This window comes from Tyto alba, unplaced genomic scaffold (genome assembly GCF_018691265.1).
Source record: "Tyto alba isolate M040663 unplaced genomic scaffold, T.alba_DEE_v4.0 Super-Scaffold_10, whole genome shotgun sequence".
Taxonomy (NCBI): domain Eukaryota; kingdom Metazoa; phylum Chordata; class Aves; order Strigiformes; family Tytonidae; genus Tyto; species Tyto alba.
The window spans coordinates 1,975,015-1,989,883 of NW_024881262.1; the positions used below are offsets into that span (position 1 = coordinate 1,975,015).

The 14,869-nt window shown below is 43.4% G+C and overlaps 3 protein-coding genes across 8 annotated transcripts in view; 2 read left to right on the top strand and 1 right to left on the bottom strand.

Annotated features, from left to right (window-relative positions):
* Positions 1-1,517, top strand: part of KCNAB1 (potassium voltage-gated channel subfamily A regulatory beta subunit 1) — a 70,367-nt gene extending 68,850 nt beyond the window's left edge. For all 3 annotated transcript variants that reach the window (XM_042798766.1, XM_033000069.2, XM_042798775.1), the window contains exon 14: positions 31-1,517. In XM_042798766.1, the coding sequence (XP_042654700.1) occupies positions 31-120 (90 nt within the window). In that variant the 3' untranslated portion in view covers positions 121-1,517. The remainder of the gene's footprint in view (positions 1-30) is intronic.
* Positions 1,518-2,570: 1,053 nt separating this feature from the next.
* On the bottom strand, positions 2,571-6,267 carry SSR3 (signal sequence receptor subunit 3). The gene is made up of 5 exons (XM_042796496.1): positions 6,081-6,267; positions 5,304-5,430; positions 4,786-4,884; positions 3,808-3,939; positions 2,571-3,120 (listed from the first exon to the last, which is right to left on the bottom strand). Exons 1-5 carry the CDS (start codon positions 6,217-6,219, stop codon positions 3,054-3,056), a joined length of 564 nt encoding a protein of 187 aa, XP_042652430.1. The 5' UTR covers positions 6,220-6,267; the 3' UTR covers positions 2,571-3,053.
* Positions 6,268-6,419: 152 nt separating this feature from the next.
* LOC104369157 (TCDD inducible poly(ADP-ribose) polymerase) overlaps positions 6,420-14,869 on the top strand; it is a 42,029-nt gene continuing 33,579 nt past the window's right edge. Inside the window, exons 1-5 of one of the 4 annotated variants that reach the window (XM_033000051.2) lie at positions 6,421-6,525; positions 6,615-6,670; positions 7,647-7,790; positions 9,780-9,858; positions 13,021-13,132. In XM_033000051.2, the coding sequence (XP_032855942.1) occupies positions 13,065-13,132 (68 nt within the window). In that variant the 5' untranslated portion in view covers positions 6,421-6,525; positions 6,615-6,670; positions 7,647-7,790; positions 9,780-9,858; positions 13,021-13,064. Of the gene's footprint in view, positions 6,526-6,614; positions 6,671-7,646; positions 7,791-9,779; positions 9,859-13,020; positions 13,133-13,395; positions 13,493-14,869 lie in introns of those variants that run through there. The other 3 variants (XM_033000050.2, XM_033000052.2, XM_033000049.2) reach the window with 3 other exon arrangements.

A 14,869-nucleotide genomic window follows, 5' to 3' on the forward strand; every position in this document is an offset into this window, starting at 1 on the left:
GATTAAACATCGGTTTTCTTCTACCCCCAGGTCCTTCCAAAGATGACATCTCATATTGTAAACGAAATAGATAATATCCTGGGAAATAAGCCCTACAGCAAGAAGGACTACAGATCATAATGCAATGCATGAATTCCCTGGACTGCATGGTTTAAAAAGTGCTCTGTACAGAAGTACAGCCCCGAATTAATATCCGGTCATCAGAATCATTCAGCAGCTTGCTGCTCGGTGTCTACTGTCACTGGATCCTTCGAGATGTGTGCTGTTGCTACTAATCTGCAGTGAAATTTAAAAGCACAGTTGATCTCTCTTCTAACCAAGAATAATCTTGTATTTTCTTACCTTCGACTGAATTCATTAATTTTTACTTTACTCTTAGCACCTCATGCTTGTGCTGTGAAAAACACTTGTAAAGCAAAAAATAATTTATAACCTTCAGGTACTTGGTAATTAAAGAAGGATGTACAGATCTATTTTTTCAATGCAGAAAAGCCAGATACAGCTTAAGGTTTTAATAAAACCACATTTGAGAAATCTCAACTATGAAGTTTCTTCAGGTTAACAGATAGAAGGGGCAAGCTCAAATTTTCTCTTTTCTTTTTTATGCTGACGATATGCTTTAGATTCCGTTTGTAGTTGAATAAAGGATGTAAGACAGAGAATTAGTTAGAAATTAAGATAGCTCAACTCCTAACTATACAATTATTTCAGCTGTGGAGTGCTCCCGGGAAGTATTTCTGAGTACAAGCCGGAAGAGCACAGTTAGAAAACCCGAACATGCATGTCAGGATAATAGAAACAGCAGCTGTTTGCAAAATTCTAATTCTACATAAACCTTAAATCAAGAAATCCATAATAAAATATTGGGTTTTGCATCTATAGAAACCTGCCTCTACTTCTGCCTGCTTGTAGACAGAGCTATTGCAAATTTCAATATTCATGAGCTTTTAAGGATATAGATACTTATAAATATATATAGTATATAGCTACTGAAAAATAGCAGAAAAAATCAGGTATGTACTTTGGTGGAAGGCTACATTTGCTTTAACTTGTTCTGGAATCGGGCATAAGTAAACGCATAGTATTTTTAAGACATGTTTTAAACAGGTAGTTTTTTGTGAGCATTTCATCCCTCTACAGGAGTTGGTAGTAAGCATTTGTGTATTAATTTTTGCCCATCTTAAGAACCACGTCATGTTTTACCATGAGTTTGCTTTGTAAAACGCACCTCTGATTTCGGTAAGCGTTTCTCCCTCGTATTGAATCGCGTACTTTGGGCACGTCCTTCCTGGGGGTACAGCTATGTACAGTATTTGTAGGACCCTCGTGTTCTAGTCCCCTTAACTCCAGGATATCTTCACGTGGGCCGCGTGAACAGATACTAACACTTGAGTTGTCTTCTGTATTTAATCCAATGAGCTATGGTATGCGTAAATGAATTTAGCTGCTGTATATCCAGAAACGCAGTCTGACTTTGACTTCTGCTTGGACACAATAAAAGCATTTTGTGCATCTGATTTTATACTCGGAGACCCGTTACTAACATTGAGGTTGATTTTGAAACGGCAGTGTTTTACTTTGAAAATGGATATGTATCGTTTCACAGGGCAACGCTCATCTTCAGCTGTAATGTCGGGCAAAGGACAAGGACGGCGGGCCAGAGGAGTGGGGGCAGCGGGGCTGGCCGCGCACCTTGGAGAAGGTACCGTCAGGAGTTAGCCTCCTATGCTCTGTCCTACCCAGCACGCTCTGAACGGCCGCCTGTGATTATAGAATCACAGACCTCAAACCCCTCCCCAGTGCCCCCCCCTGCCCCGGGCAGGGCCCCCTTCCCCCAGCCCAGGGGGCTCCCAGCCCCGTCCAACCTGGCCTTGAACCCTTCCAGGGAGGGGGCACCCACAGCTGCTCTGGGCACCCTGGGCCAGCACCTCACCCCCCGCACAGGGAACAATTTCTGCCTTAAATCTCATCTAAATCTGCCCTTTTTCAGCTTAAAACCCTTCCCCCTCATCCTACCCCCACCCCCTGATCCAGAGTCCCTCCCCACCTCTCCTGCCCCCCCTTTAAGCCCTGGGAGGCCGCTCGAAGGTCTCCCCAGAGCCTTCTCTTCTCCAGGTTCTAAGTCTATAATGGCAAAATCTGTAACTTCTACAACATGATGCCATTAATAGCGGTAGAGTTTAGCATTTAACAGAGCAGTTGCTTCACTGATGTAATGAAAAAAGCAAAAGGATTGTCTGAACCCATTATAAAAAGCCAGCTAAAGCATTTTTGTTAAGCTGTGCCACGAAAACTGGCAGGTTTTTTCTTTATTTTGCATTTACAACTTTAGAGATGAATGAAGTGCATTCAAACCACTTCAGAAGTATTTTTCTTGGAGACACTGTTTAGGTTTTGTTCTGACTCCAAGTTACTTAAAAATGAGGAGTATTTGCAATGAAACTAATACATACACTGATTTGTGGAAGACTCCTCTATTCTGCAGGCAGAAAGCTAAGAAATCTACACACACTGCCTGTCCGTGAAAATACTCTTTTTTTTTTTAATTTTAAGAGCAGAAATACAAGAAATTAAATGACAAAAAAGCACCTCCTTTTTATTAAAACTTTTCAAGTTACAATGATAAATGGTGGATTGCCACTTTTTATGATCAGTGAGTTTGGCTCAGTCACCACACTGAGAGGGGAATTCCGTTACAGGTGTAAGTACAGCTGCTCGTGCTGCTGTGTAGCAGCCTCTTACGGTGTATTTGTCTCACCGTCTGTGGTACCATCGCACCTATGAAGTACCTCAGAAAGGTTACATTTGGTAACTGCTCACACACCATTTCCTTTCATTGCTAAGTAAAAAAAATTGATTAATTCAGTTATTGAATAATACCATGTAAAGATACCAAATGTAAATATAATTCAATTGTTTTGGATTCAAACCCTCCCCCCATACCCTCAAGAGGTTACACTATTAAAAAAAAACAACAAACCAAACCAGCAGTATTTCTATCCCACCCTTAAACTTTTGTATGGCAGTTCAACCATCTCACAGAAGTAAACTGTCTACTTGGATCCTGTAGATAGCAGAGCAATCAGTCCAGATGAAGCGCTTATAGAAAGAATATAGTTTCTGTAGGGAAAAGGTTAAGGATATATACTTGTAAAGATACCACTTCTTTTGTACAGAACGTTTAGTAGAGGTTTGATGAAAAACAAGGGATTGAAATGGTCTTCCTCTGTCGTTTTCAAATTGCAACATCATAACCTGAAATACCACTTACAATTAAGGCGGTAGCAGGATGCTGCGATGTCCTTAAAAATTAAAACACCCATGACGTTTAGCCTGTTCTCTTAAAAGTAGTTAATAAATACTGTTAAAAACTGCAGATCTTTAATATACGTGGCCCTGATTGGCAATACTTACTTCAGTAACAACAAATTTTATTTGTTAAGTTACTGAAATTAAACAATCCTGTAACGCAAGATCACCTGGCAATTAACACTGACGCCGTGTTTCTGTAAGAACAGGAGCTGCCTCCTTGTTCCACAATCACAACTGAAATGGCAAAGCTGTAAGAATTTCTGTCTATTGTCCAAGTGATATCCTTAAGACATCTTGTGTCAGACAAATATTTACATGACTAGGAGAATTTTTTTTTTGTAACATCTATTTTTATGTTAGTGTTTCTAAGCTGAGGCATTACACTGAACTGCACACATCAAGGTTAACCTCACAACCCACATGACAAATATAGCTACTAATAACAACAAAAAGGAGTAGGACTCCAGTTGTTTCAAGCGCGGTGATAAAGGATACACAGTGGGGTTGAAGTTCTTCAGCACAAAAAATGAAGCAATGATGACCAAGACCAGAAAGAGAGTATTGTTGTAGAAGATGGAAAAAGTTGTCGCTTCATAATCTGCAACTTCATTTTTCTTCCACAGAATTCTAGGAGCAAGCAGAAACCTTATTTCAGGCATATTTAAATCAATGCATAGCCTGGCACACCCACCATTATGAAGCGATTGACACCCAGGGGTGTAGTAAACCATGTACTGCTGCGCGGGTTGCAGCCAGCTTCTAAAAGATAGAGTGCAGCAAGAACTACCAGTCAGCTCAGGAGTTAGAGACAAAACCCTGCGTATACTAATCACTTGTACACTTAAGTGACTTTTGCTTGTTTTCCTACCAGGCACATCAAACCTAGCCCTTTGTAACTAACGCTTTTTGTGAGGTTGTATGTTAGATGTACCAGCCATGGCTTTTTGCCCCGGAGCTGACAGTTGATATCCTCACACCCAGCACGTAATGGGCACCTACTCTAACTGTTAAGTGCTTCCAGACACCCCTGGGGCATGGCCTGGGCATCAGCACCGCTCGGGTGGAAATCTGCCCCCTGACACGTGCCAGTCCTAACCATGAGGGGCAACAAGGACAACTGGCGATTAGCCGTGCAGGCCAGCATTTCAGAAAAGGAGCTGTTTCTTATTTCTGAGGACGGCTGTGGTGCTTACTCTTCGAAGTTACTAAGAGGCCTGTACAGTAAGTTGCTTTGCTTTGCAGCTCGAGGACTGAGAGGTTGCCTTATAGAATCTCACTGATAAAGGTTCCACTGTTTGAGACCTTTCATTAATAACTTGCCTCAAAAACGTTTTAGAGATAAACAGAGAGCTGACAATACAGCTTCTACTTACCAGAATACAGAAAAAAAGAATGTCCAAGCAACAGTTCCCAGTATTCTAGCAAGAGCCTTAAAGATACCAGGCAGTATTACAACAGAACAAGGAGGATTACCTTTCATCCTTCTCCTTACGAGACATCTTCCTATTGTCTGCCTCAGACAGCTTGCGAGTAACTTCTTTGGAAACAGCGTCTTCTCTCTTCTGTGCTACTCTGTAAGTAACACCATTTAAGTCAAAAAATAAACATAAACCCCCCCAGGGTTATAGAAAGTTGTATTTACAGTGAATAATGCTTCGCTGAGAAACTGAGCAGTTCTGCCAAGTTGAAGGAACAACAAGTAATAATCAAATTAATAAAAGTATTAGTCAAATATCATTTGTGGCAATACCTGCTGAAAATGAAGGTAGTTTTGCTACTTCACTGTCTAACAAATAAGGCTAATCTATTTCATAATTACAAGAGAGAGGACAGAACCCAATCAGGAGATATTTCTGTGTGAAATAGTTTTTGGAGTAACATTTCAGATGTTCTTCTTTATTAAAAAGGAAAAAAAAAAAAAAAGGTTGTAAATGCTGGTTTGGTTAAGTTACTTAGTAATAATTTCTACTTCAAATAGCCACCAAACTTACTTGTGTTTGAGAACAAACTTGACATTCTTGTATGCAAAAGCTACCAGATAGGTACTGATGAGGGTCATGACACTATACAGGACTGCGGACTGAACAAGATCCATATGCCATATCCTCCAATAAAGCCCTTAGAAGAAACACAAAAAAAGGACGTTTTGAGTGGTTTCTGTTTAAGAACAATGCCCCTACCAGTCCTACGCAGCTTACTACCTCTGTAATTCAGCACTGGCTCTGCCAGACCAAAGCCAGTTCCTGAAAAAAATCACTTGGGGGGAGCGGGGGTGTCTTCGAACTGCATCAAAATGTAGTTTGAAGCGAGAAATCGGCTTTGCTTTTGGCTGAAAGGGGCCTCGTGAGCTGGCCCACGTCAACCTCGGGCCAGCTCTAGGCAGCCGCCCCCGGTGACACGTCAGTGTTAGGCCAGCAGCTCGTCCATCTTTACCAACCCCAGAAAACCGAACCGGCTTTGCGGCTGGACCGAACACAGGACGGGGACAGACAAAACGACACCGCGAGGGGTCGGGGGGGGGGGGGGGGGGGGGGGGTTCAAAGCCGGCCAGGCCCAGGGACCGGCAGCGGGCCAGGAGCCCGAGGAGGGCTGTGGGGAGCCCCTAACCCCCCCCCCCCCCCCCCCTTAGGGCCTGAAACCCCACAACTCACAGCTTCGAAACCCCTCAGGGCTCGGCTCCCCCCCTCAGGGCTCGGCTCCCCCCCTCAGGGCCTGCTGCTGCCGCCCCCCGCCCCGTCAGGGCCCCCTCCCCGGCCCCCGCCGCTCACAGATGGGGATGGCCGAGACGATGAAGGCGTTGCCGAAGAAGAGCGCGGAGGACTTGGCGGAGAGGTTGCGGCTGAAGTCCTGCAGGAGCAAATCCTCCTCCGACTGCTGCCGCCCGCCCGGGCCGCCCTTGGGCGCCATGGCGGGACGAGGGAACGGGGGGGGTGGGCGGGGAGCGGTGCCGCGATCGGTTCCGGGTCAGCCCGCCGCCGGGGCGGGGCTGCCGGGGTGGGCGGCCGTTAAACGACGGTTAAGCGGCCGTTAGCGGCCGTTACGCCACGGCCCAGCTTAGTGGGGGGCTGCGGGAATTGGGGGGGGGAAGCTGCGGGAATTGGGGGGGGGGCAGTTTGCTGAGGGAAGCAGCGCTGCGGCACTCAGCGCGCTTTCCCGCGCAATTTTTCTCTGGAAAAAAACCAGCAAAAACTACCTTTTTCTCCCACAGAATCGGTACGGTTGTTGCCATGCTGTTCTTTGTGATGCGCCTTCAAGCCGGGTTATGCGCCGTTAAAGCATTTCTTTCTTGTTTTAACGTCTAGAAGCGTTCCCTCATCTCCCCCCCTCCCTCCCCTCCCAGCTTGGGGAGCCGCAGAAGGTGGGTCCCCACAGTTTGGAGTAAAGCTTCAGCAACAGTTGGTGGTCATAGCGGGTGGGAGCCCACGAAAATCGCGGGGTTTAACAGCACTGGCATCTTTGGAAGAGTGGGGGGCTTGCCTGAGCGGCACAGCCTGAGGGACCTGGGCCTGGGGAGACTGTAGCACCCCTTGTCTACTGGGACAGTGCTTTTTCCTTAATGTTTCTCACATATTTTGAGCATGCTATATTTAACAAAGTGTGTCTCTTTTTAAAAAAAATTATTCAAAGTCATTCTTGCCGCTTATTTCCTTCTGATTACTAATATTATTTGCTTGCGATGAAAGATAGGAGGTACATGTGATGAGGAAATGCTACCTGGAAATGAAGCTAAATTTATATATAATATAGTATGCATATTACATTATTCATATGAACTGCTTGCATATATTTTATGTATATAATATATATCCATAACATTTCTGAGGAGACCTTCGAGCGGCCTCCCAGTGCTTAAAGGGGGGACAGGAATGGTGGGGAGGACTCTGGATCAGGGGGTGGGGATGGGACTAGGTGGAAGAGTTTTATGCTGAAAGAGGGCAGATTTAGATGAGATCTAAGGCAGAAATTGTTCCCTGTGCGGGGGGTGAGGCGCTGGCCCAGGGTGCCCAGAGCAGCTGTGGCTGCCCCCTCCCTGGAAGGGTTCAAGGCCAGGTTGGACGGGGCTGGGACCCCCCTGGGCTGGGGGAAGGGGGTCCTGCCCGGGGCAGGGGGGGCACTGGGGGGGCTTTAAGGTCCCTTCCCACCCAACTTGTTCTGTGATCAAAAATCATAATTCGTTATGACAGAGTTTTCTAAAACACTTAAGTGTAGTAAGATTGTGTTTTGACCTCGTAATAGATTTCCATGACTAAACTGAGAGTGGGTTTTCATGATCCAAAGCGTATTGAACACAGGGTGCTAGTAGGATGGTGTCACTGATGTCGCACTATCTCCAGGCAGCTATGGGAGTTTCGCTTCTTCTAGCAAGACCTTCCCTCCTGGCCTGGAGACCCCTCACACAGCGATTCCCCAGCTGGGTGAGCCGACCCACCAGCCCATCGGATGAAGCGCAGGAGCTTCCACTACCAGCAGAAACACTCGTGAGTACCAATGGCTGGGTGCAGAGGGCAGGCTCTGAGCCACGGCCAGGACCCAGCCTGCCTCCCTCACCCACCCCCTCCTCCTCATCGCACGGGCTGTGGTACCTTCTGGCAGTGAGTAAGGATATCACCGCTCACGTACCGGCGATGGTAGGGCATTGCTGGGGAGGAAACAAGTGGCCTGTGGGATCTGTCAGCAGTGGTCATGTCTGTCTCCCTGTCGCTGCATCTAACCAGAATATATGGCTTTTCTCAGCCTTGATATTAGCTTAGGTGTTGTCCTTCATAGATGCTTTTAATGCTGTTGAGTGGTTGATGATGGCTCCCACATCTAATTGGATTTATAATGTTCTTGAGTTGTATATTCTCAAGTTCTAAATATTTCTGTGGCTGTCTTAAAATGGAAAAAAACTATGATTTGATTTTATTTTAATAAGGAATTCTGACATTTTTTTAAATGAAAAAGCATTTTATCTGCAGAAATCATTGAAGTCATCAGCGATGTTTTAGTGGCTTCTTACTTCAAGGTCTTCAAGCACCTAAAGGTGCATGCATGTATTTCACTGGACTTGCAAAATTGCCTGACTTTCACAGATTCACTTCTTTTTATATGAGTATATGTTACATGAAACACATGGATACCTCTCCTAATGTCTCTGTTCCTTATGCCCTGCCTCTCTGGCTTATACTACCTTGTTCTGAAATGGCTTCAGCTGTTTCTCACTGGCAGGAAACACTGTTTGCCTGTTAGAAGGCATTCTGAAATCTATACTAAGGATGGTACTCCCAACAGGAGAGCAGATCAGTCTTGGTTTCTTTGTAAAACACATTCAAGCTAAATGCGTGGTAGGTAACATTACTATTTGTTCAACGTTACCAATTGGAAGATTTTGCTTATTAAAGAACATTATTGGAGTTGTATAAAGTAGTTGAAAACCGTGGGAAAGAGTAAGTTTTACGATTGTTTCAAGATTCAGATGTAATCATTGACTCTGTTCTTGCACAGATTTCTTTCTTCCGCTCATTTGGGTAAATTTGTGTTGTGGTGGAATGTAATTAAGTCTAACTTTTTGTTCTTGGTTTGAGTTTACATGGGAAGGATGCTGTCATTCTGGAACAAAATCTGCCTGGTGACCATCTGTCTTTCCATTAAGATGAAGTATGACATGGATTTAGGCTGTGAAATGAAAGATTTTCTTGAAAAAACAAATGAGCACTTTGCTTTTCTAAAAATCCTGGCACTGGCAAACTGTAGCTTTAAGCAGAACACGGCATACAACGAAGCTGTCACTGAAGCTTTATATTCACTTTAAGTATGTCATAGTTGCTTCCCCAAAAGTAAATCGGGCCACCGATTTCTGTCAAAACAATTCACGTTTTTGTTTAAGTGCCTAAATCTGCTTTGTGCTGACTGCATCTTGTCTGAATGCTCATTCAGAAGCTATTGGGAACAGAAGGCGTCAAAATCTGAGGAACAATGGCTCCATGACCCAAAGGCAAAAGTTCTCCTGATAATGGAAATATTAATGCCGTTATCTTTGTAATTTACAAAGTATGTTTCTTACCAAATTTCTTTTGAAAACACAGAAGCAGTGATAAACATTCTGGAAATACAGGATTATCTTTACTGCTCTCTTTTCTCTAGATTTCTAAGATGGACCAAGCTGAAAATTTTAAATGAGGGCAGTGGTATTTCCCAGCAGAATTTGCTTTGTCTATTTTATTGTTGTCACTTACCCATGTGAAGCATAGGCTCCAAAACACATTTGCAGAATCTCCAAATCAGGTGATTAACAGTAGATAAGTCTGCAAAGTTTTATTTGTTATCTTCTGTGCTAATATGAATCTTAATGTCCCAGGGTCTCAGGACGGTTTTCATTAATATGATTATCTTACAAAAAAAAACAAAAACAAAACCAAAAACCCTCTGAGTCCATAACTTATTACTAGGTTTTTTTCAGTTGATTAATTCATGCCATCTCTTCCTAGGTGTTGAAATCCTGAAAGAATCCCTAACCTGCAGATGGGGAAATTCTTCTAGGACAGCAGAGATGGCGAGCAACCTCAGGTAGGTCAAGGACAGAACCAGAAAGCTGTCGTGGTGGCTCTTTTGTCCCTGTAACAGCGCCAGAAATAGGTGCCCTAGGACTGAAGAGCTACGAGTGTCTGTAGCTCTGGTAGCAAGCAGCCCCACAGGCCACCGAGCTGTTCTGGCCAGGGAATGGCCCCTTTCCTCCGGCACGACTGCGGCAGGGCAGCGCAGGAGCACCCGGGCTGCGTGTGGGGTGGGGGGGTGGGAGTTCCTAAGGGGGTGCCCGCGGTTACGCAGCTGTACTCCTGCAGCCAAGACTTGAACGTCTTGATTGTTATTGGTCGTGGGTTAGCAACTTTCTGAACATCTTGTTTATTTCTCTCTCTTTTTATTTCTGCACTCCATTGAGAGAATATATTAGAGAATCTTGTATAGCAGTTCTTTCAATCAACATTTGCTCTGTTACTTCTTGTTGTATAAAATTACCTTTCTGTCAGACTTTGATTACCCTTGCCTGGCTCTGCCTACCTAAACCCTTGGGAACACACAAAGATTGTTTTTGTGAGTAAGGCTTCTCAACTGTATTGAAAATTCTGTATCGCTTTGAGCTGTGGCTCTTCCTTGGCATAGCTCTGCTGAAAAGATTACAAGCTCTTACAGCCTGATGGTTTGTACAGTCCTAATCTAATTCAAATGCTCTTGATAACTGTTTTTCAGTTTGCAAAACCTGTGGAAAAAACTCCCCTGAGATTAATACATTATGTATGAACAGACCAAATAGGATCATTTTTGCTGTCTAGTGTTAATATTAGGACTTCCCAGTATTTCTTATGGCTAAATGAATTTCTCTGTTGTTAGTTACCGTGGTAGCTGACATCTTGTTTAACAGAAGAGTTTTTAAAAACCTTCAGACAGAAACATGTCTCTCAGGATGGTGATCACTCACATTCCAGCAGTAAGAGTTGACTCAAAAAGAAATACTGACTGGCAAGAATCCTCTCCGAGTCCCACAGAAAATAATATTTGTGATTAAAATACATCACCCCAGTGGTGATTATACCTGATCTCTGTGTTGTTGTACAATTCATGTTCATAAAAGTAACGCAGAACATTGTGTGCTGTGTGGAATTACAGTGCACACCCTTAATTTCTCTATAACAAAACAAATGTTCTCAACATGAACTTTGATACTCCCTCTCTGTTCTTTGCTTTTATAACATTAGTTTGTCAGGGTAGATTTGCAGAGATACATTTAAGAGATACCTGATATTTTAAAATTGTTTATTTCAGCCGATTATAGAATATCAGACAGCAATGAGCCCAGCTGTCTTTCAGAAGAGGAGAGTCATTTCTTTGATGTTGTCTCCAGATGCTTGCACATATTTTTTTCAATAGTACCAGTGGCGTATATTCTGTTATGCTTGGGGGTGTGTATGTTTTCCTCTTTTTAAGTTAGTCTAAAAAGGGTATTTTGCCTTCGTCCTTGTGTCAGTGTTTATTCTGGATTTGATGTTTTATTGTGGAGTTGAAGGATCTGTGCAGTCTCTTGCATCTTTCTCACTTCATTATCTATATGCTAGTACTGCGTGGATTTTAGTTTAAATCATACCACAGCCAAAGGAATGATCCAACTCCTATGAAAACACCTTTTTATTTTCCATATGCAACTACATTGTAAACCTACCTCCAAAGCTAAAGGATCAGCTTGGCTGACCTTGCAGCCATTAATTTTGCTGTCTACTTACCAGCCATTCTGGTTTTGTTTGCTTCTCTAAAAGGGGTTTTGTTAAGCACAGAAACAATATCTATTCTTTGCTTTCAGTAACCATTTCACTACCAAGTGCTCATGCGGTGATCACTTCCTTTTGCACATGTTTAATTGTTCCAGCTGAACCATTTCACTTTGCATGTCTGGAAGACCTCTGTCTGCTTTGTTGTTTTAGCTCAAGTAGTTCACTGAAATTGAGACAGTTTCCTACAGTGCAGATACAGCCTCAGAAGTTTGTGACTAAGACTTAATCTGGCAGCTCTCTGCTTCAGTTCTCCGGGGAAATTGTGTATTATTCTCATTTTGGCTAGCAGGAATCTGGACAGATTTCTTTCCATGTTTCCTTTTAAATCCCCCTGCTCCTCCCCAACACTTGTTAGTTGGGAAATAAATTCCATAGTTTTGAAAACTGCTAGGTTTTCATGTTCACATCTAAATCTGAATTCAGACTAACTTTCTCAATGGCATTCGTTCCAGTCAGTGGACTAAGCTATGTCCAAGAATTAAATTAGAGCAGAGCAAAAGCTTCACTATAGTTAAGATTGAAAAACCCCTTCTTTGTTCAGAATTGCACTCTTCTAATATTCTGAAATCCCTGTGTTTACTTGGCTGTGTTGAAATTTATCATGCAGTAAGGGATTAGTGTTCTGAGTTTTGGATCAGCTGATTGGGGATTGTTGAATTACAAAAGAAAAACCTTCTTTGAGTAAACACGCATGACACTCAAACTGAGCAGTTTGTTATCTTTATGTGAACTAGGTGGATGAAAAGCTTTCTGACTCTTGTGTGTGCTGTGCTTTTTTTGAAACGTTCTGTGGTGTCTGAGGTTTAAAATCAGCCATATAATTTGGCTGTATTATTTTTCAGCCAAATCAGTTCCTCGATGTGGTTTAGAATGTAGCCCCCAAAAGAGCACATCTGTCACAGCTGGAGGGGCAGTCTGGGGGCTGGTGCGGAGTAGCACTGGCTTGAACTGGTGTTGGCTTCAGATACAGTTTTGAGAGGATAGCTTTCTTATCTGGATATGAATTTAGGAAGAGTCTATGACTCTGCAAGGTCAGGAGAATGTCTGAGTTGTCCTTCTCTGTGTTAGGAAAGGGGAAGATAGTTGCAATAATCACTGAGGTGAACAAAGTAGAGTACATTATCCAGCACTGTTGCATGATGAGCTGTTTTCTTTTACCTTCTGAGAACATGGCATTGAAATAACGGATTGCTATGCTCACCTTTAATTTCTAAAAGATGAAACTTGCTGGATTTCTGTGACGCTTGCTGTATCTGAAGCGAGCTCAGTGTAGCATATGTGACCCATTTCTGGTGTCTTGAAATGGTCTCATCTGCTCCAGTTTCCTTCTTTAGCATTTTTAAAGTTTTGGTTGATAGGTTTTTCTGCATGTAGATGAAATTAATGAAATAATATCTTTGAATAGATTCTGAAGGGGATGGCTTGCTCAGCATTTATCCGAGATTGAGCATGGAACTGACCACGCTTTTGAAAAGCAACATCAAATGTAATATTTGGAAAATAACTAAACTTTACAGGTAAGAATTAACCCAGTATTCAAGATCTGGGGCATCTTTTTCTTAAACATCAAGGTCTGCTTTGAGATCTGCAGGCGTATCCTACAGATAATCCAAATAAAAGCTTCTGAAAGCAGGAAATAATAAAATAATGGTGTTTCATTACATTCTTTTGCGTATCTTTCACTTTTTTTTCCGGTTAACCACAAAATCCCCTGGTTTGAGTCCTGTGGAGGTTTGTGCAGACTGGTGCTGCATATGTATGTGATTTATATACTTTACAGCCAGCTGTGATCTGAGGATGGCAGTCAAGCTATTTGCTGTGTGGAGGCTTTCACCTGCTCAGGAGGACCCTTGGGGGGTGTACCACCTATCACAGAGGTACTGTAAGCCTTCTTACAGATCACTCTGGCCTTTCAGGGTGTGATGGAGAAAGGCAGGGTGAAAGTAGACCTGGAATTATGTGTCATTAATGCTTCAGCACAAGGGCTGCACTCGGGCAGGCTGAGGAAGTTGAATGAATGAGCCTTTAATATAAGCAGACCTAGCAAATTTTGTTTTGTGTGTAGAAGACAACTGGTAGGCAAAGTGAGCTAAGGGTGTGACTGCAGCAGTGAAGCACTGGTGTAGGGGCTAGGTTTGTTGTTGCTTCTTGGGTCCATCCATTCAGTTGCTGCCTGTGATTATATATTTAGGCGCAAAGGATGCCAGGCAATCGGAAGCAATCATTTAAATGTGGGATAGTCAGCTTGGTCTCTGTAACAACACGCAGATTAGAAGCAGTTCACACGTAGTCCCCACTCAAGGGATATATCAGGTGATCGGCAGTGGGATTTTGCTGGTCCAGTTCAGCAGTCTGAATCTCTGGTAGTGGGAGGAAGTCAGCCAGATGGGATTTCTGAGTCTGAAATGTGTCATCCTGGCACCTACCCACCCACTACTGCTCCATCCTTTAGCAGTGTAGGAGGATCTCATGGTGGCTGGTGTCACTTTTCACCTGTGAGTTATCTCTGGGGTTTCCCATTCCTGCAGCCTTGAGTTCGGCAAAAGCCTTCTGGATCTTAGCCATAGGAAAATTTTAGCATATGTTGTGTAGTCGGAAGGGTTGGCCATCCATGTGCTGATGGCTCCTAAAATGCCAATATCTGAAGCGAGAAGGATGAACTAGAAACTGAAGGTATCATGTGAAGAATGTTTGGATGTGTGATTAAAAGGGGTATCCTGACTGCTTCATCTTTTGAATGGTTATTTGTAATCACACGTAACAGACTAGCCTCGTGCATTGCAAATGTTTGAACTCATTGTGGTAATACCCATTTCACTATAATGGTCTGTACAGAATGGAGTATGTAGGAATGCTATCCAGCCAGCTTTAGAACTTGAGGTAATGGTTGAGCTCAGGTATAGTTACAAGTCTGGAGATGAGAGAAAATCTGATTAATACTGATACTGAGGATTCTGCAAGAGTCAGGCTGGGTGTAGCAGTGCCAGCACTGAGAAGGGCATCACTTCCTAGCCAGGACAGAAAGCTCTGACAGGATATCTGTCACAGGGAAGCAAGGCCCAGGTATGTGCAGCTGTGCTCTGCAGCAGCAGTGTTGGATCCAGAGAGCCTGGTGTGGAGCTGGACCTAATGAGTAGGACAGGAGCCAGGCTAAGGACAGACAGCAGCTTGGGTGTTTGCACTGGTCTAGTAGATCCAGGTTGGATCTACTGAGCTTAATGTAAAGCCTGTGTTATGGGAAAGCAGTTCAAAAC